This window comes from Boleophthalmus pectinirostris, unplaced genomic scaffold, assembly GCF_026225935.1.
Source record: "Boleophthalmus pectinirostris isolate CB_2022bp ecotype Guang Dong unplaced genomic scaffold, ASM2622593v1 HiC_scaffold_15, whole genome shotgun sequence".
In the NCBI taxonomy this organism is placed as follows: Eukaryota; Metazoa; Chordata; class Actinopteri; order Gobiiformes; family Gobiidae; genus Boleophthalmus; species Boleophthalmus pectinirostris.
Window position 1 is genome coordinate 33,279,645 of NW_026571070.1, and position 21,842 is coordinate 33,301,486.

General features: G+C 41.4%; 1 protein-coding gene across 1 annotated transcript in view; it reads right to left on the reverse strand.

The window, feature by feature from the left end:
* sspo (SCO-spondin) overlaps positions 1-21,842 on the reverse strand; it is a 120,145-nt gene that overhangs the window by 3,485 nt on the left and 94,818 nt on the right. Inside the window, 16 exon segments of the mRNA XM_055150834.1 lie at positions 5,172-5,299; positions 5,667-5,727; positions 12,153-12,248; positions 14,345-14,443; positions 14,510-14,628; positions 15,099-15,263; positions 15,966-16,012; positions 16,416-16,570; positions 16,650-16,777; positions 16,892-17,062; positions 17,143-17,339; positions 17,684-17,822; positions 19,347-19,463; positions 20,279-20,440; positions 20,975-21,208; positions 21,283-21,329. Of these exon segments, the coding sequence (XP_055006809.1) occupies positions 5,172-5,299; positions 5,667-5,727; positions 12,153-12,248; positions 14,345-14,443; positions 14,510-14,628; positions 15,099-15,263; positions 15,966-16,012; positions 16,416-16,570; positions 16,650-16,777; positions 16,892-17,062; positions 17,143-17,339; positions 17,684-17,822; positions 19,347-19,463; positions 20,279-20,440; positions 20,975-21,208; positions 21,283-21,329 (2,065 nt within the window).

Genomic DNA, 21,842 nt, shown 5'->3' on the forward strand with positions numbered 1-21,842 from the left:
TCTCTCTCTGTCTTTCTCTCTCTGGATGTGGTGAGTGAAGTAGGTCAGCCCGTCCTCTGAGGACACGGCTCCGGTTGATCAATCGACAGGGAAACTTCTCGCTCTGCCTAGTCACCGGTGCAGGCTGCGGTTGCCACGGTAACAGGAGCTTACCACACACTTTGGACAGTGCGCGGCTGTTTATTTTGGTGAGTCTATTTTTACGGCGGAGACACATGGAGGTCGTCATGGCGATGAAGTGATCAAACACACATGACTGCGGCGCTCTCCATTCACAGAGTTATATTTAGACCAAAGGTGGCATCACTGCACAGACGGGAGGCTTCATTCACAACATCCACATGGAGATCTCCACATGTACACGCATTTACAGAGCTTCTGTTTACAGCGGATGGCACACAAACATTCCTCCTACTCATTACATGTTTGGGATTGGGACTAGAGTGTGGATCGGGATGATTTTTTCAGTCAGAGACCGGCCCTCGTCTGACAGAGCAGTGATTGAATCTGAACCGATTTTAAGATATTTGTGTCCAAGTCCGACCGAACCCAACACAATTAAAATCAGACTATTTTCATAGGCTAATGACACATGGAGGAATATGTTTGTGTGGAAAGTCGAATTTTATCAGTTAACTGAAAAAAGGCATTTGGAACGTCAACACAGATGAGTGGAACATCAGCACACACACACAGAGCAACATGTGTACATTAGCACAAAAGGCCGCACCCAGTCATGTAGGCTAACCAATTTACATTACATTAACATGAGCCTACCAAAAATGACACAACAGCAGAACAAAATCCAAAACATTAGCTACCTACATAATAGTCCAAGATGTTTTGAATGTATCTTATCAGGCTGATGTGTCTGAGCCAAACATCTGTTTTTAATATTTGTCCAAGTCCGACTGAGCCCTTCAGATTCCGATGGGTCCCTTCGAACTTTGGTCGGGTTTCTCTGCTCGAATTGGCTTCATAAACTTTTTGGTTGGGGGATCCTCATCTGCTTGTTTCTATGGAGATGTTATTCCTCTGCCTGGAATGTTCCATGTTAATGTGATTTTAAACAGCTCTACTTTACATTTATTCAATCACAGGTGCTTTTACAGTTCAAGAATACCTGGAAAAATAGACATTCTGACTGTGAGCGGGGATCACCTCTCCACAGATCTGACCTGTAACTTGGTCTGGTTTGGTTTCTATGAAGATAGAAATGTTTAATTCCATACTGTGAAACATTCCAGATAAAGCAATAACATTTCCATGGAGAAAAGAATTCGGCAGAACCTCCACCATGTTTTTGGGGTTGAATAATGGTTCCACTTTCTGAAGCGATAGTGAAAATATTGTTTTTTTTTTCATGTGGATAGGCCCAGTAATTACAGAGATATGAACCATAAACCAGGTCAACACATTTGCACCTGACAGTTCCACAGCAAACTCCACCTGAGAGTTCTGACCTGTGTCCAGCTCTGTTTAGACCACAGGGATAGTACAGTGTTGTGATGTTGTGATGTCACAAGAACACAGCCATGAACACAGCCTGTCTCCTCTATCAGCAGCCACGTATTGTGAAGTATTTGTGTCTAAAGGTCTTGTATATGTTTGCTTATTTAACTTGACTTCTTCAAGTTTTTACCCAGTTTCTATGCTGCCAAAATCTACTGCTACTGCTACTACTACTACTACTACTACTACAACTACTACTTCTACTGCTACTACTACTACTACTACTACTACTACTACATTAATAACAACAACTACTACTACTACTACTACTACAAGAAGAACAACTGCAACTACATCTGCAACAACAATAACTACTACTACTACAACTACAACTACTACTACTACTACTACTACAACTACTACAACTACTACTACTACTACTACTTCAGTCAGTCTGCCCCAGAGCAGCTGTGGCTACAGTAGTAGTTTACCACCGTGTATGAAGTGAATGAATAATGCTCTGTAAAGCGTCTTTGAGTGTCCAAAAAAGCGCTATATAATATTGATTTATTATTATTATTATTATTATCACTACTACTACTGCTGCTGCTTTTATTACTTTAAATTTCACATATTTGAGTATATTTGGATAATTCTATTTGGTTGTATTAGAGAAGATCTCCTATTAACTCTTCAGGAGACAGAAACACACTTATCCAAGTCAACAGCTGGAGCCATTGCGCCCTCTGTTGGTGCTTGGCTGACATGAAACACATGTGTCTGCGTAATACAAAGCTGAGTTCATTTCATTTGGATGGAGATTCAGTCATGTCCAGTGGTCAGTGATCAGTGTTGGGAGTAACGCGTTATAAAAGTAACGAATTACAGTAATGCATTACTTTTTGCTGTAATGCAGTAATGTAAGGCATTACAGGGGAAAAAATAGTAATATTTTACTCGGTACAAATGTGAGTAACGCGCGTTACAGTGTTTTTTAACCTGGATTGAAGTGGTGGGTTTTTCTTCATACAAATTCGCTAAAATCACCTCGATATCAGCAGCGGTGAAACGCCGGAGATGCGCCCTCATAGACCTTCAGGTAACCGCGGGCGAAAGGACTGACAAAGAACTCCACGCTGTTTTGGTTTAGACCTGGGTCAGTTTTGGTTTAGACCTGGTTTAGACCTGGGTCAGTTCTGGTTTAGACCTGGTTTACACTCGTCCCTCCCTCTATCGCAGTTCACTTTTCGCTGTCTCGCAGATTTTTTTTTTTTTTTTTTTTTTTTTGTGTGCAATTTTGCATGCCCTGTTTTTTTTTTTTTTTACATTGTATGAATGTGTATTGCGTTCCTCCCGCTGCGTCCTGACTGGCCAAGGGACTCCTGTCTCCTGTACAGTACAGTACAGAATGTGTTCAGCTGCCAAATTTAAATACATGTTCAGTCTCTAGCAGTGTGATTCTGAAGTGCTGTACGGTTGCAAGTTTTCTCCCCGACGAAACCCACAACGTCGACGAAACATTCTGCACCGACAAAGGCTCCTGCGCTCGCACCCAAAAGGCAGAGGAAGATGCAAACCATCACACAAAAAGTTGGACTTCTGGACACGCTGAAGGAAGGTAGAAGTTACGCGCTGTAACAGAATCTTGCACCAGCTCAGGTACCTGCAAATAGTTGCTGAAATCAGGGCCGCGAGCCCGAGCAGCAGGGTGACAGCCGCTCTTACCTCCGTGAGGTGCGGAGCAGAGCCGCTCCTTTCTCCTGCGGTCACCTTCGAGCCCTTCCCTACAGTGAGTCCTGTTTTAGTCCTAGTTCAGTTCTAGTTTAGTCCTAGTTCACTTCTGGTTTAGTCCTGGTTCAGCTCTGGTTTAGTCCTGGTTTAGACCTGGTTTAGTCCTGGTTCAGTCCATATACAGCGCAAAAGTTATTTTGGTGAGAGTAACTTAAAGTAATGCAATAGTAATGTAATGCCTTACATTTTAAATGCAGTAATATTGTAATGTAACGAATTACTTTGAAATGACAGTAATAGGTAATAAATAACGCATTACAGTTTCAAAGTAACTTGCCCAACAGTGTCAGTGATCAGCTTGGTCTTTCTAATGGACGGCTCTACAGCAGTAAAAAACTTTGGAGAAAGAAATGTGCCTATCCTTGTGTTCAAAAGAAATCAATAAAATGTGTTTTGTTTAGGCTCGTGTTTAGATATTTTCCCTAAAGAAATGTGACTTTTGGGTTAATAATTGAATAAAACCTTCTTATACAGAGGGATATTGGTCAAGTCACCTCTCAATTCATTGCATCTTGAGGTGGATTTGAGCTCATTGGTCACTCGTTATTTACAAGCAAAACTGTAATTCTCTCACTTCAACATTAACATTAGTTTCACTGATTCTGCACAAATCAGAAATGTTTTTTGGTCCATTGTGATATTTTTCTCTTTTTTTCCTCGTAAACACTACGCAGCCATGTTTGTGTTGATACGTATGGACCATGCGTGTCTCAGATTGGCTCATCTACCTGTCAATCACGTCTGTCTGAGCTCAGGAAGATTCTCCAGTGACCAGACTCACATCATTATAACGTATTGGATCCGAGACAAGCCCCGCCCTCCTCCCACCGCTCACACTAAACATAGGACTGTGTGATTATTGTATTGTCCAGCCCTGTTCGAGGAGGCGGAGCTCAGCGGGGGAGCCTTGTTGGGTTGTGCTGGAGGCCAGGGCAGCAGCAGATGGACAGATTGGCACACACTGCTCAGCTCACACCTCCACAGTTCCACAATATGACACAGTTACAATATTCAAGCGCTTTATGCAGTCTTTGGAATCAGCCCATTACTGTTTGATTACACATCCATGCTGTCTGCACTTACAGTTAGAAAGGAGTGTTAGTTGATAAGTGCCAGTGTTTCTCTGACCATCTGACCATCACAGTGAGCAGTCACACTAACATTTGCAGTCCTAAGCACATTTAATCCATCTGCACATTTGGACAGAATGACTGAGCGCTGACAGATGAACAGAAGATTTGTTGTTCTAATAAGAACATTTGAGGTGAGAAATATTGCTACAAAAAATAAGATAAACACAATTATTGAAACTACTTTATTACATAAAAAAAAAAAAAAAAAGTGTATAAATATGTTCACCACTACCACTTTCTGCATTTATTTCACTTCTCTGCGCCTCTCCCTCATGTTTTATTATCTCTTTGTGTAATACATCAGAAGGTTTATTTGTCATTGCCTTCAGTGGAAGTGTGGCCATTTATCACGTCAGCGTTTGTTGAGAAATTATTATTTTATGTTCATATTTGCTTTTTGCCATGTTATTTTGGCTCATTGATCTGCATTCTCACATCTCCAGTCATCTCATTTAGATGTTTTAACCATTAGCTAAACCAATCCAGAGCCACACCAGGCCAGCCCACTCCCAGGATCCAATCTATTCCAAAATGAACCAATGGAAACAAGGCTTAAGTGAGCACTTCCATGGAAAACTTTAGCCCCTTCTACAACACATATCTAAAACCGTCTTGAACCTGGAAGTGAGCACCCTCCTCCATTTTGAGACTTTTTAATGAAACAATGCATGTTCTAGGACGATGAGGGAAACTGGAGTAGCCGGAGGAAACCTAACCCTTGAGAGGCCCACCTAGCGTGGGTATGAGACCTGAGAGCTGCTGGTTGGAGAGCACTGAGAGTGAGTGAGCACATACCTCTAGTATGACGTCAGTCTTGGACAGACAGCGCCCTCTACAGAAGCTGACCTCCACGTTGTCCAAGTGACACTGTCCTTTAGTGATGTTTCGGAGCTGAGTGTAGCGCCGGCACTCAGGACCTGGCTCTAGTACACACACACATGCACACACACACACACACACACAGTGTGTTAGGGTCATTTTATATTTTTCAGTTCTCAATTACCCACTTGAACTTGTATTTAGATCTTTATTCTTCTGCATTCAAAATGTCATTGCTATCCCCAAAACTGAAGTGAGATGATTTACTTCTGTTATTAATTCATTTTCAGTCATTATTGTGATTTAAAACATCCAAATGATAACATAACAATCCACGGGTGCCATAGATTATAACTGTAGAGCAGACAGAAGCTCAGTATGTCTTCTTTAAGTAGACAGAACATCATTCTAGTAGGGAACATTTGAATCATATTATTACAGTTTAGCTGAAGAAATGAAATGTGTCCTGACCTGGGAAGTGCTTCCTGCAGACTGGACAGCAGCTGCCCGGCTCCTCCACCTTCACCTCGCCCTGAAACACAACAACCCTTTTATCTCTGACACATGGCTGTTTTTCAGTGCATGTTACATGCTTTATAACTGATATCTGTGCATTGTCATAATTCATGTTACTCATAAATTATTAAATAAAGGTTTGTGTAGTTAAGATGTGAGCTCAAATGACACAAAAAGGATGTAGTGTACTGTTAGTGTTTTTAATTATCATTGTGGCACAAAAAATAGTGCTGAGTCTTTATTCTTAGCATGATAATCAAGTTTGACATTTTACTATCCCAAGATAATGAAGGTGCTTCACACATCGTATTGTACCATATTTTTCAGATTATAAGTTGCAGTTTTTTTCATGACTGGGTGGTCCTGCAACTTATACTCAAGTGCAACTTATATATTAAAACTTTCACGAGGGCGCTCTAGTTTTGTGTATCAGTATCTGCTGCTCCTTACCTGGGTACTATCACTTGGCTCTACTGCACATGTCTCCTGCAGAAAGAGCTTCTGTTCTGTCTGTATCATGTCAGTCAATCGCACCATTACTTCTGCACCACTGAACAATTTAACATTTAAACAAACTTATAAAGACGACTGAGAAGACTGAACACAAATGCCCCCAAAAAGAAAATCTGATTTTGCAGATGACAAACTGCAAGTCGAGAAATCTGCATCTGAAAACGGTAATCGAGCAGCAGAAAGAAAGTTTGGAGTGAGAGAAAAACTTGTGACACCAGGAGGATGCACCATGAAACTTTCCTGAAGTCACTGGATGGATGGACAAAGCCTGGACTTCAGTGACACCAAAACCATCCTGTCGGGATTCAGAAAGACCCGAATAATTCTAACTGGAACTGATGCTGACAGCGACACAGAAGAGGAAGCGGCGCTCTGTTTACCTCCAGAGGTCGAGGAGTTGCTCAGAAGTAGAAGAATTGAATGGATTTAGTGATTTGGAGCGAGATGGAGAGTTTGGTAAACTTGTTCTGATCTGTTGTTTATGCTATAATTATCTGAATAACTGTTCATATGTGACATTAACAGTCTGTTGTTCTCTCTTCTATTGTTTTTACTAGAACTTGCCTTTCAACAGGAAATGTCGGTTCCTGGTGTCTGATTTTATAAAATACATTTCCCCCAAAAAGTGCCACTTATGGTCCAGTGCGACTTATATCTGTTTTTTTCTTCTTCATTACACATTTTTTGGCTGGTGTGACTTATACTCTGGAGTAATTTATAGTCTGAAAAATACAGTAATTCTTGTAAAAATCCAAAATGGAAAGACTCTCACACTCTAACTTGCCCAAAAATTGCTGCTGCTGCTGCTGTGTGCCGGAGTCTTTCCATTTTTTATACTTTACTATCCTGAAAACACAATTCTCTTAGACAATATTTTCTTCAACACATAGTAATACATTCTTCAAGGAGAGGGAATTATGCAAAATTGACTTTGTGGAAATTTCTGCCATGTTACGACATTGTTCACTCTTCAAAAACATGCCTGAAAAGGTTTTAGATGCCATAGCAAGAGCAGAATACAAAATGATACCACTTCAACTTCACAAACCTGATGTGAGGTCCAATAGTTAAATTAGGAAAATGCACGGTGATTATGCTGTAATAGTGCTCTGAAGGGGGAGTGACATTGCGAAAACAAACCTGAAAAGTATTCAGGGCAGGTAAAATCCATCCTAACTATGTGTACTGCCTAGTATAAGAGTATGGATTTATTTTGAGCCTTCTACATGTTTTAGCCCTTTACCAAATCATCTCACACCACTTTACTACCATGTGGCCTCCTCAGCTTTGATAACATTTACAATGGAAAGTGCTCACTTTATCCAGAACAGTGAACGGTGCTGCGATCAGATAGGAGCCCACCAGCACATAACTTTAGATGTGTATCCTTTTAGCGCTCGCCTCGGCCTGACCTGTCAACGCATCCTCTGCTCTGGCAGCCCGGGCTCGGCCGGACCACCAAAAATAGACATTCTGCTGGTGCTACGGAAGACGGAGCAAAAATATGAAAAAGTCCACCAAAGGGACCTGAAAGGGAGATTATGAAGAGGATGAAAAGACCAAAAATAGCCTGTGTGGAGAGAAAGAGAAAGAGAGACAGTCCAGTGTGAGAGTCCTGAGCTCACCCCAAAACACGTCCACCCCAGCACAGCACAGAGGGGCTCAGGGGATACAGAACTGTGGATTAGGTGGAACTGTGTAACAGCCACTTGGCATTTAAAAGCATGACAGTCTGGTGAGATCAGATATGTTTAGTTAGAGCAAAAGAAAAATTCTAATCTGTCATTTGGATAAAGGCTTTAGATTGAAGATGTTTCAGCAGTCATCCAAGCAGCTTCTTCAGTCCTGGGTCAAGTGCTGATGGGACACTGCCTTGCGTCTGTCTAAAGGGAGGAGCTAACCACACTCATCTATTGTAAACTACTGTCTGAGTCATATTTAGTCCTTCAGTGCCCTGATGAATGATCTCACATCAGTTAGTCTACTGATTATACCTATTGACCATTGTGTTTTGATTTAGGTCTGAGGATGGGGTCATTTCTGTTCAAAGCAGGATTGTCTTTTCTAACAAAAACTGCCTCTTTTAAGATTTAGTTATGCATGCTCAACTGGTATCTGCTGAAATGCTCTGACAGGGCTCTAGAGACCATTGCTTTGAACAAGATTTACTCATGAATAAGCTCTGAATGTGAAGAAAAATAGTGAATAAAATAGAGGACTATAAACATATGTATTTTCCGCTGTGTAACTTTTATGACTGAGTGTCCATCACATGCTTGTCTCCATGACAATGTTATTTCTTTGATTTGTGAAGCCTGTTCGTGGGAAGTTTAAATTACTTTTAAGGTATATTTTGAGCCACACCTATAACTGAAAACTGCAAAAAGTTTAAAACATTTGTTATTAAATGGCTTTCCCACCCCTGTTGTATTCTCACATATCACCACTACATGCTGTCTACGTCTCTGCAGTATGAAAGCAGTCTGTGTGACAGCTTTGGCCTGACAGAACAAGAGCAGAGAGCACAGGTGAGTCTGAACAAGGGCCAGGTGAGGGAAGGGGATAAACTTACAGATAGTAGCTTTAATGCCACACTGCAGAACATCCCATATAAAGCGATAGCATATCCATGAAAACAAGCAGGTGATGAGAAATGCCACTTGCACCTTTCAGTGACTCTTGAAAATGTATCTTGAGTTGAGTAGTTCTGCCCAGTTTGTCTCATTGTTAAAGGGCCTGTATTACACTATTTTCAGCTCTATGTTATAATGGCAAAGAGAAAATTCCGTTTCTACGTTATAATGTTTCCTCATCACAAACAGACCTACTGTGTTGAGTTGTGTTTTGTTTCATTCACACGTTTAACACACAAACCCTGCACATTTAGGCTCAGTTCTTCTCTCAAACTAAAAAAAACTCCATCTTGTGATGTCATGTGGTAATACAGGAAGTGCTTTTAAACTTCATACACCTTTACTAGAATCATCTGGATGATTTCAGCGATGGAATTCTCTATTGAACTAAAGGTAAAAGGAGATGTTAACTTGAAAACCACTATATGAGGTGAACAGAGCATTTTGAGCTTTTGGAGATGTAGGAAAACCTAAAATCCGCCATATTAGACCACTGTAAAAGGAATAACCACATTATGGATTGGGACGGGGCTCAGGTCATTGAATCGGAAAACAAAAAGTTCAAACACTGGATCAGGAAGGACATTGAAATCAGGAAACGAGGTATTGACCGTGATGAGAGAGCGTTCCTCCTTTCACACACCTGGGACACCCTCCTCCAGAGAACACCGGGAGACGGGAGGCGTGGTCAGTCTGAGTGACCTGCCAGGTCCATCAGGGTGACCACACCTACAGGAAGTAACAACAGCTGATATACAACACGTCACCACCAACACAGGTGACAGTTTTGAAGATGGCTTACAGCTCGCAGCCGAAACATGTCAACAAGGTAAATACACTTTACTGCATTGTCTTTAAAAAGAACCCAAGAAGTTATAGATAAAGGGTTACTCAAACATGTGTGAATGATGACATAGCTTCAGTAGGTATTTTGATGAGATAACAACATTCAAACATTACTTAAAACTTACAAGAGTCATAAAGATCATATAGTTTTGTGTCATATAGGATTTTTAATACCCATGGGTGTTTTTCTATCCAGTTTTAGTCCTGGTTTAGATCCTGGTTCAGTTTAGTCTAGCTTTAGTGACAATTTCTTTTTCAGTCCTGTTTTAGAGCCTGTATCGTCCCTTGTTTGGTCCCTGGTGTACTCCTGTCTTGGTGGAGAACTACCGGCCCAGGTAAGACTGGTTTCAGACTTTAGCTCCTGATTTCCCCAGGCACACACTGTTATTCAGCTTGAAATAAGAGTCCAAAGACTGAAGAGTATGAGGAGAGCACAGAGTGACCTTTTCACAGCAGACAGAGAACAAAGAGCTGTTACACCCCCCTCTGTGCAGGCTCATCCACACAGCCTGAACACAGGGGGCGCTCTTCATCTAGTCTATACTCATTCATGCCTATACTCCTTTTACTTTTACGTGAACACTGGAATAATCAGATATCCCAAGCATTGTGATTGTGATTTGATTTGCGATTTATGATTTAATCACAGTATTCTGTTCAAAATTCACATTTTAATCATATCCAGAAGAATAAAAAAAATAAAAATACTGAAATACTAACTGAACTGAATCACATTTCAGATCTAAACTACAGGGTTAGCACTTTTTATGCAGAATAAGACAGGAGATTTTGCTGTTTGCAAAGGAAATAATGGTACTTTTGCAGCCTTGTTTGGTGTGCATGTAAACCAGAGGTCTGTAGTAGTACTAAGTTACATTTACTAACTTTCATAACACCTGTTTCATGGTGGAGATGGTAAATCGGGGTAATGCGTAGATGGCCTAATCTTGTCCAGAGTTCAGCATTTTGTTTAATGTGGAGGCGCCCCTAGTTAGTGTGGGACAAGTCTGGGGTCCAGACCGGTGCTGCATAATTGACCTACCGATGGCTTTGTATACTGCAAGAAGCACCTCCCTTGAGCATCCCCATGTGGTACAAGCAAGCTTTTTTAGGCTGTTGTTTCACTCACCTAAATTAGTTGGAATGTTATTACAGTGTTTTGAAAATATCAAAGATTGATCAAAAGTCACACCTAAAACTTTGACTTCCTGAGCTGTGGGTATATCTTTATTGGTTATAGTCACCGGTAGTCTGCTCCTAAATTCTGCTTTCCCTTTAGCATGCAATTCCTCCTGAGACTGAAGACTCCCGATCTAAATACTTCCATCCTTCACTCCTTGGACAGAAATTGTAACATAAGAGAGACACTGAGCGCCCTGTGCGGAGAGCAGGTTAAAGAAATCATAAGCATTGACAACACCAACATCAATGAAGACAGTTACAGAAATGGAGTTTGGCTTATACATCAACATATGGCAGCACAAGACACTTCAGCCTGTATCCCCTCTGTCCGGGCTCAACATTCAGGTGATCCTGTACCAAAAATGAGCACTAAAGAACTGCAGCTGCCCAGAGACACCAGGTGCTCTCTGGCTCAGCTGCACTTAAACCCATATCTCAGTCAGATTGACAATAACATCACTGACACCTGTCCAGAGTGTGGTCAAACACCGCATACAACAGCTCCTCTTCACCTACCCTGCAAAGCAAGCACCACCAGGTCTCCATGTGGGGTCTCTATGGACAGACCCCATAGGAGCTGCAGAATTCCTGGGACTAAATTACAAGATGATGATGAAACACGGCTCGGGTTACAACAACAACAACAAAAGTTACATTTACTTGAATGAATTTTTAAAGAAATTGTAGTTTTCAGAGTACTTTCCTAGCACCCTGCTTTTCTCTTACATGAGTAATATTTTATTGAAGTAACAGTACTCTTACTTTAGTAAAAGTTTTGGATACTCCTTCCATTGTGAGCAAGTCTTTATGTGACAACATGAAATGATTTCAACATTTGTGTTTCTTGCAGCTCCTTCAGATCTGATTTAGTTTCTCATTTTTGTGTCTGCCCTTTGAAAATACTAGATTTTGTGCAGTATTCAATGTTTTGTCTATCAAATTACATTAACTTCAAATTCTAAATCAGACAGTTACTCTTTAAATTTCTTTTACTTGAGTAGTACTTTTCCCAAATACTTCTTATCTCTGTTAGTAATTTCTTGGACCATTATTTTGTACTTCTATTTGTGTTATATTATTTTGAAGTAATGTTGCTGTTGTTTTTCTCAATTTTGGGCTACTCTACCACCTCTGATGTAAGTGCTGAACCAGCTTTGTTCTCCGGTAACCTTGGATCTTCATATTTTTTCCATGCGAGATGTTTTTGCTCAGCTGTATCAGTAGTTGTTGTGTGGTGTTTGTGAGTGAGTGGTGCTTAGGCTCTCACCTCTTCACACTGCAGTGGTGGGCACCTGAGCTGGCACAGGGTCCTCCCGTTCACACAGCGACAGCTCCTGCAGCCCTCCTCCCACTGAGTGCCAGGCTGCCCACACAAACACAACAGCACTGTGAGAACGGACAGCTTTCAAATGTTATGAAACAAACATCACTGTACATGCCCTCCTCTAACAGGGGCACCTCTGAATACACCTGCATACACCACCAGTCACAAGCTTGGACACACGGCTTTACTTGTGTTTTTCATTTATTTTCAAGGTTATTTTAGTAGGCTTATCAAAAGTATCCAAAATCAGATACTAATTGATATTAAAACTAGTATCCAAACTACATACTCATTTGAGCACATACCAGTATAAAAAAGTCACATTCATAGAATGATGTTGAGCTGTATCAGAACAAGTAGAAGAGCACACAGACTATTATACACACATGGACCACTATGAACCTACTGCACCACTAAGGGATTACACACATATAAGACCACATGGGAACAGAAAAAAAGTGTGTTTTTTATTATTATTATTTTTTTATTCATGATTGCGATATGGGAATCAGTATTGGGTATCGAGTCTATTCCTTAGTATCAAAATTGAGTTTTAAATTTTAATGTCGTGAGTAACAACACTAGATGATTTACATTGTAGATTCTCATTGAAAGAATTAAAACTTTGAAACATATGGAATGTAGTAAATTAAAAGAGGGATATAACTCAAAACCTGTTATATCTTGACTAGTAGTGTAAGCAACTCTATGTTAACATCAGATTTTAAGCTATATTGTAACTGTGCCTGTTTGAGTAAAAATCTCCAAATAGCATCAGGTATACAGGTATAAATACAGCTGGAGTGGTAATCCCACAGTGGAACAGTGAGATGCAGTTTGAGATTTCAAATATTAAATAGGCTCATGAAAATGCACTGTGCACAATGCTCCCTCATTTACTAAGCTCTCAAATGTAAATAATGCATTCATACTGTAATTATATTCCTGCAGAGAGTTATGGAGACAGTGATAATGGCTGTGAGTCATTTTACTCTAACAGGTTGTATCCATCAACATATATTTTTAAAGTTTAAAAATATATATATTTAAAAGATTTGGTTGTGGCTGCTGAAACACCCACAGTGGAGTGACTGTGAGACCACTGAGTGGAACAGGAGTTAGAGAGAGCGTTTCTCTTTCCACTGCTTTTGAAAACCCTTAACACAATGAACCAGCCTCATTAGGCACAATTAGGACTGAGTAATTAAACACATTGTGGCTTCTTCTGAAGCTATCCTGGCCAGCCAAACTAACTTCAGGCCTGTTTGTTCTGATGGATGAGATGGGAGAATAAGTATCACACAAATGAGATCAGAGGAGACAAGTGTAGCATCCACAGGTGAGGCATTACACACTGTTAATCACATATGAGGCATAAGATATCCTCACATCATTCAGAGAAGATGTGAGAGGAGATGTCTTCTGCATTAGAATGGGACTGCTCCGACACAATGTTCCACAGTGACGTGTGGGACATTGCTCAGACACTTATATGAAGCAGACTAGTCTCCCTAGCCTCATGCTCCACAGTCTTACAGCTGAATGAAGAGGGCAGTAGCAGAAACAGACAGAGGGTAAATGAGCTGGTGTCAGCCCATGATTCATGCTCATAATCCTATAATAAGGCTGCTTCATAAATAATGTGACCAGCCCATGGCCTGAGAGCGTGCTTGTGTATTATAGATGAGGCTGATGTGTGAGGCTGTGCGCTGTAATATGGCCCGCGGGGCATGTCACTCCTCTGCTAATGGGTCCTTCTCTATCAGTAAATAACAGCAGAACAGGAACAGGAGCTCATACAGGCCTGTACACGGGGACGTGTGTGCACTAATAATGAACAGTGCACACTCTGATGTCCAGAGCACACGCACACTACTAACATTACTGTGCTAATAAAATGTGATGAAATATTCAGAACAAGAGAGGCTGGTTAATAATGTGGAATGATGTGGAACTCTGAAATGCCTTTGCATACTGAAATAACATGCATATCCCACACACGTCATTAAAGTTTGGTATTGAGTTTTTTAGGGTCAATGTTTAGTAGATAGAAGTATAGATTTTTGCTCCTAAACATATTGTTATAGTATCTAAAAAGAGTGATTATTTTGAAAAAAGTGTCAGAGAGAGTGCACCTGTCGCAGGACGTCCTGGTGGAGGCAGGGGCACAGGGCGGGGATCACACACTGTCCTGTGGTGTTGTGACGGTACAGGCCATCCTCACACACACAGCCCTCAGAGGGGGGGCCCTCAGAGGATAAGTCCTCAGAGAGGGGGCTCTCAGAGGATAAGCCTTCAGCGCGGGGGCCCTCAGAGCGTTGGCTGCAGTGGGCAGTGCTGTACATATTTAGGCAACTCTTCTCACACAGGGGCTCACTGTCAGAGCCACTGCGCTTCCACTGCTCCCCCTCAGGACAGGCTACAAACACACAGCACACACTGATATTATACTTAGTGCACTTATTTTTGTCACTCATGTACAAGTCTAAGCATAGTCTGGATTACACTGGCCTCTGGGACCACTCTGAAGGACTACTGGATTATTTAATTCTTCTTTATACATCCTTTACATGTTGTTTGTAAGAATGGAAACAATACACTAAAATAACTACTGAACCTTATAGACAGACTCAAATACCCTTTTAACAATATTGAGTGTTAGTAGCTTGTTTGAATGAAATGTATTAAGTTTGAATTACTTTTGAATACAGGACACCTTTTTGTACACTAAAAGTGAACATATGAGGGATTTACATGACAAAAGTATTATGAACAGAACATGTCACACTCCATCAGCCTTTTTCCATTAGACCTTTATACATATTGATGCTGGTGTTAATATTAATGTTCGGAAAATCTATAATAAATGGATGATGTAGGATTACTTACCACAGTCAGGGGCCATGCAGGTGCGGGTGCGCTGGCTGGGGCCCTCACACGGGGTCCCTCTGTACTGATTGGGCCTCAGAACATGTCTGCTGGACTTTTGCTGCCCTGTGCCACAGCTCACGGAGCAGGGAGCCCAGGGAGACCAGCCAGACCACTCACAGTCCACTGGAGGAGACATGGACAAAAGTGTTCATTAGGCCTGTCTGTATAATTACTATGGACTTGCTCAATACATATCTTTGGAGTTCAATATTTATCGAGGTTACTTTTCTTTGTACTAGTAGTGGGGAATATTTAGTTATTTTTCTGTACTGTGAAAAGATTTGAGCTCTAGAGGATTGAATAATTAACTTCTGATTCATTAAAGATACAGTATGTTTCTGAAGGTGGAAAGTCCATGATTCCATAGAAACAGAAAGTTAAAACCATACTCTGGGACATTCCCCATGGAGATAGATAGGGTGATGCTATGCTGTGGAATATTATAGCTGAAGGAACAATATTTTCATGGAAACAAGTAGGAGGAGACCCTACATTATGCAAAATAAGAGTCAGGTCTGTGGAGATGCAAGCTCACTCACAGTAAGGAACCATGTATATTTTCTTCAGCAATATATTACACTTAAAATGTGTTATCATCTCCTAAGGCCAGTGTCAAAAATACAAGTGTTAAAAATACATACAGGTTATTCAGTCCTGAGTTCTCCAAAAATCACTGTCCAACTTCAATGTCTCCTCAGCTTTGCAATACGGCTATAATTCCCTGCCTTTCTGCATCGTGTTCAGAGCTACTGCACATCCCATGTTTTTCATAGACCAGTTTCCATGTAAAGATGATTGTCTCTTTTAGATGGAAAGTCCACTCACCATCACAGACATCAGAGGTGCAGTTAAAACGACCTCCATCACACACGCTGGAAAAACACACCAAGCCAGTTAATAATAGTTCATAATATTAGATAACAATATTAGATAATATAGACATGAAATATTAAAGCTCTCATCGTAAGACAGAGAGCATATTAAGTGACATGTTACATCATGTCTGCTCTCTGTCACACTACCTGTGTGAACCATGACGCCAGTCTGAGATCTACTCACGCTACAAACCTGATGACCTCAAGAGACTAACTCTTTGTTTTGTTCTTTATGGATAAAAACTGCAGTTTCTTTTTTAAACTGTATTATGTATATAGAAATCTTGACAAACAATATATAAAAAAGAAAAAATACCATCCATTTAAAATATGTCATTTCTTATACACTTGTGGGTGCCTGATATTGTCCAGTGTGTCTTTATATAAATGATTCTTGTACCAGGTGTTACAGAGGTGCTCTATGGTTGTTCCTGGAGGCAGCAGAGTCTCAGCTAACTCCTCCACACTGCTGTTCCCACTCTGATAGGCAGGGGGCAGTGACAGGGGCGAGCAGGGGCAGGCTGCATGGGACACACACAAGCCTCCAAACAGCACCTGACAAAAGCAGAAGACACATGAATACAGACTTAAATATAGTGGCAAATATACATGCATATCACATACTGCTCCTGACCTGTCCAGGCGGGCAGGAGCACCCCGGTGTGCAGTCACCCTGCAGGCACTGGGTGTGAGTCCACAAGTCCTCACAGGTGTGTGGACATGTCCCCGCACACTCACTGAACACCTGACTTTTGGGACACTCTACAACATCATAACATAAAATAAACTCAGTATGATACTGTGTTACCAGTTACACAACATTGCCGTTGACACTTTATCCAAATTGCAAAACCTTTAACTGTTGTTCTTAGTTACCTGGCCTGCAGCGGTGGGTGTTACAGACTTTGTGCTGCTCCAGGGGCCCGGAGCAGGGGGCCCCTCCAGGCTCTGGCTCTTGGAGGACAGTCTTGTTCCGCACTGACACCCCCCCTCCACACGAGGCACTACACTGACTCCAGGAGGACCAGTCACTGAGCTCACAGCCGTCTGCACACACAAAGGAAGTGTCAGTGATATATGGGTGATGTAGTGGACAGAGTCCAGACTGTATGAGGGCTGTCTCCGACCTGGGCAGGGGGCCAGGGGGCAGCTCTCTGTCTGTGAGCTGTCCACACAGGGGGGCCCTCCTTCAGACTCCTGGCACAGTCGGGCTCGTGACCTCTGACCTCTACCGCAGGTGGCAGAGCAGCTGCTCCAGGGGCCCCAGGGCTCATAGACCGGACAGGGCAGTTCTGTGCACACCATAGTGCCGTTCTCACACACACTGCGCACAAAAACAAAGAGACACTTTTAAACTGAGTCCAACAAACAAGAAACTTCTGGCATTTAGTCATGTCCAGTATAATTATAAAACTGAGGAGATTTAACCAAGAGGACTGTGCTTTCTCTTTGTTACTGTCTCTTGAGCATGGTGTATGAATGAATGAACAAATAATAAAGGCTTATCTGTCTCTGTCAGCCAATCACAAGCAGCTACTTTTTCTCTGTCCTTCATCCTGGCTTCCTCTGCCCCACATCTACCCCAGCAGCAGAACCCCCAGCCTCCTCAGCCTCTCCCTCTCCTCCTCACAGTCTCTCCTGATTGAATTCCACAGAGGCTGGACTCACCAGGTGTTACAGTCTATAGTGACAGTCTCTCTGGGGTTAAACTCCAGGGTCCCGTTCCCTGATGGGACGCCACAGCGGCATTCTGTCACAGGGACACAGTGACCATCCTGCAGCAGCTGACCCTCCAGACACCGACAACCTGCAACAAAAACACACTCCAAACTTCATACCCATCTGTGCAGGTATCTATACCACACAATAACTAGTATGTATGCCCATGGAGCACTATGGAACCTACCTGCACCACAGAGGGATTAAACACATATAAGACTCATGGGAATAGAATAGAATAGAATGTTGAAAATCATATTCCATTGTCTAAATGAAGTTTTTTTTAAAATTATCATTATGGTCATTATTGGGTATTGAGTCTGTTCCTTAGTATCAAAATCCAGTTTTAAATTTTAGTATTGTGACAACACTACAGGTAAGGTCTAAACATGCGTGTATAGTGACAATGACTGACTGTCCCTGAAATGACACATAACATAATAAAAATAGGTGTTTAATAATTAATTTTTTCATTGGCTAAAATGTAACTTTTTTCTGACATTTAAAGGTGTTGTACCTGATTTTTACTGTCAAAAATGGGGGAAAAACAGAACTAGGTTCATTTGAAACTGTTTGCAGTGGTCAAAAGTTCTTCCTCACTGACATTAAAGGTTGTATAGAGGATTTTTTAAGGAAAGAGAAATACAGCGACAGTCCTTTTTCAAATGTTGAGCATGTGTGACACCACCTTCCTCCTCCTCAGCTCCCTCAGTAGAAACACCTCCTCGTGCCTCCTTACTCCAGAAATCATGCTTGTTTACAGCCAGTGCACGTTCAGAATTACTGTTGAAGTGACCTGTCTAGAAATAATTTAGTGACTGACGCGTCAGTTTTTAGACCCTTCGTCTGCTTCAGTCACACAATCGCTGGAAGGAATCCCCAAGAATCACCTCTGTTTGGCTTTGCTCCTTTTCCCCTTCTCTTCTTCTTTCAGCGACCTCAAAAACTGACTTTCCTTTGCGGCGAACTGGTCGTGGATTCTCGTCCGCCATCGCAACAAACTGTGCGAATTGCGAGGAAGCTACAGTTTGAAAAAGACTCTAAGAACCGCTGTATAAACCACGTAATCCCCACACGCCAGCAAGTCAGTTACACTAGAAACGTAGGGAGTCTGATTGACAACCTAATAGCCAATAAATAATGAGGTAGCCTTGCTATCTATTGGCTGATGTTTATCTGGCCTCTCTACGTCTACAGTTGTTAAATTTTCATTCTTTTTTTTTTGTTTTGTTTTGTTGGTCATCATAATTACAAGGCTGCTGTGTCTCTGTAATGGTACTTTAAACTTTCACTGACAATTTGAGACAAACAAAAACAAAAAAATCCTCCATACAACCTTTTTAAGTATTCAGAGCATCCTAATGATTCACCAGGATGAGTTTATAAACACTTCTCAGTATCTCACTATCACAATTCTCAGAGACCAGTGCGGAGTTCTGCAATCATGGTAAAGTTAACAACAACTAGCATGCTAACACGCACTTCACAACTAACTTATTTTGACCTCAAGAGCTTCTTATAAAACACTGGATACAGACACTTTAAATTGGTGAAAACTAGTGCAATCCCTGGGAGCCTATGAAGAGCAGAGGTTGTGCAGACAGACTCAGACCTGGGTGGCACACTCCCTGTAGACACTGCACATGCTCCCACAGGTCGGTGCAGCTGCGCGGGCACTGATTAGCACAGCTCTCCTGGTAGATCCGCCCTCTGTCTTCACACCGCTCACCTGTCATACACATGAGTGAGTTACAACACACACAAAAAGCAAGATTGTATAAGAGAATGTTTTCAATGAAAAGTAAAGAGTTGTCTTCTAAAAATCTATAAATATGATTAACAAAGCATTAAATAAGTAAAAATATCCACAGTGTTTTAGGATTGGCGCAATGTGTGCATTCTATACAGCAAAGTTCAAAAGAGAGTAACTCTGAGGTCTTGTCTGAAAAAAAGATGGCATTGCTTTGCCTATAATGTTCCAAAGAATGGTAATAAATTGATCTATCTTGTATTCTAAGTGTTCTTATTGCTCAAGAATAAAAAACATGTAACTTTACTGTAAGCAGAGTCTCATCTCCAGAGATCTGACCTGTACTTCACTGTGATGTCACCAGTTTGTCTCCATGGGGGTAGACAGGTTTAATGCCATTCTATGGAACATTACAGGCAAAGCAATAATATGCAGGGAAAACCATACTGTAGTCATTGTGTCTAACAATTAGTATGGTAGACTAACAAAGAAGCTACACAAACCACTGCATTTAAAGGGTGTCAAAGCCTTGTATAAGACTGTTGCATACATTTTGAATTTTTCCTCATATCATGTGTGAACCCCTTGAAATTGCTTCAGCGACTCCCGGCCCCAAGCTCAGAATAGCTACTTGAAAATAATACAATAATACAGTAGTATTAGCCTTTAAAATGCCAACATTATTCAAAGGTTACTCAAGAAACGTAACAGCATAACTCAATACTTCTTTCCTTCTCCTCACGTATGAGTCTTCCCAGTGTTTGCACTTAGCAGTGTTAGTGTGCAGTCTGTACCTGGACACAGGCCTGTGTTGCAGCTCTGGCTCTGAGTTTGTTGGCTCTTACAACGGGGCCCTGGGGGAGAGGCCAGAGGCCACCTGTAGCGCTGTCTCACTCCTCCACTGCAGGGGTCAGCACACACTGTCCATGAGCTCCATGCACTCCACTGGCACTGGTCTGAAAGAGAATACAGATCATAACCACACTTAATATAAGGAGGAAAAACAGAGGAATATAGTTTGTCTGGAGGAAAAGAATGAAGTAGTTTGTACATTCTGTTTTTGTTCATTTTAAACACACTCCTGATGGGTACTGATCTTTTTTGAGTTAAATGTGTTCTGTCAGATTTTTACCATCTTAAAAAAATAGAACTATTTTTTTCAACAGTTTGCAGTGGTTCAAAGTTATTCCTCACTCACAGCATTCTAATTATTCACCACAATGACTTTATGAGTGCTTTTTATGCAATGAGTTTATTACTGCTTTTATTGATAAAATTTTACTTTGCCATGAAATATCCAAAAGAGTTTACAAATGTTCAATCTGATCATTTGTTTATGGACTAGACCCAAGAATTCACTGTATTCCAACAAAAATATGCATCTGAACAACATTCCTTTTTTTGCTGCCTCCATCTGTATTAAATATGACTGGCCTGTAGAATACTACTCCTCATATTGTGCTAAACATTTGAGTGAGATGAGCTGTTACCTCTGCAGATGTTAGGATCGGGACAAAGCCTCTCCTCCTGCAGCGCTCCCACACACTGGCTCTGCTCCTCGGGGGACACAGGGAGTCCAGAGTCCAAGTCCAGGCAGGCTCTGAAACGTCTCTGCAGAGACACCAGCCTGATCCCTGTGCCCGCTGTGGTAGAGCTGAGGGCCAGGGAGGAGGAGGGGGAGCAGGGGGAGCAGGGCGTCCATTCTGACCACTCGCTGAGGATCACTGGGAGAGAGCAGAGGAGTCACAAACACTGTAAAACACACTGCACAGATAGAAGTAATACAGTGATGTCTAACCTTCACACTCTCTCATATCACACTCCAGAGTCCCATCATGACAGAAGCTGCAGAGGAACAAACAAAATATCAGTTATACCCAAGACTGGAACTCATGCGTCAAGGTCCCACAAGATAAAATTGACATAAGACTGAGGAGACAGACGTGATGAAGGAGCAAACAGACAGAATCCACTGAAACCAGTTCATCCTCAAAGACTCATCCGACCCCCTGTTGAAGACCTCTGCACTAGTACGCTCTTATGCTCTAGTTTAGGAACCTTAGCTTAGGAAATTTCCTACGCAATCCTTTATAAATGAAGCCCCTGATATTTAAGTGCTGTAGTACTAAAAAGTATTGATATGACAGCAAAAACAGATCATAAATAAATTTAAACTGGGTGGCCAAAATTGTGATCTGAACCACAACTTTTTTTAATAATAATAATAAATTATGACAAAAACTCATCGCATTTTTGTGAATCCAATCTTGTGTCTCATTTCATCTTATGGGAATAGTGTCCGGTCCCATCCTCATTTACACCCAAACTAAATTTGCTGCTGTTTAATAAAGCCAAAGA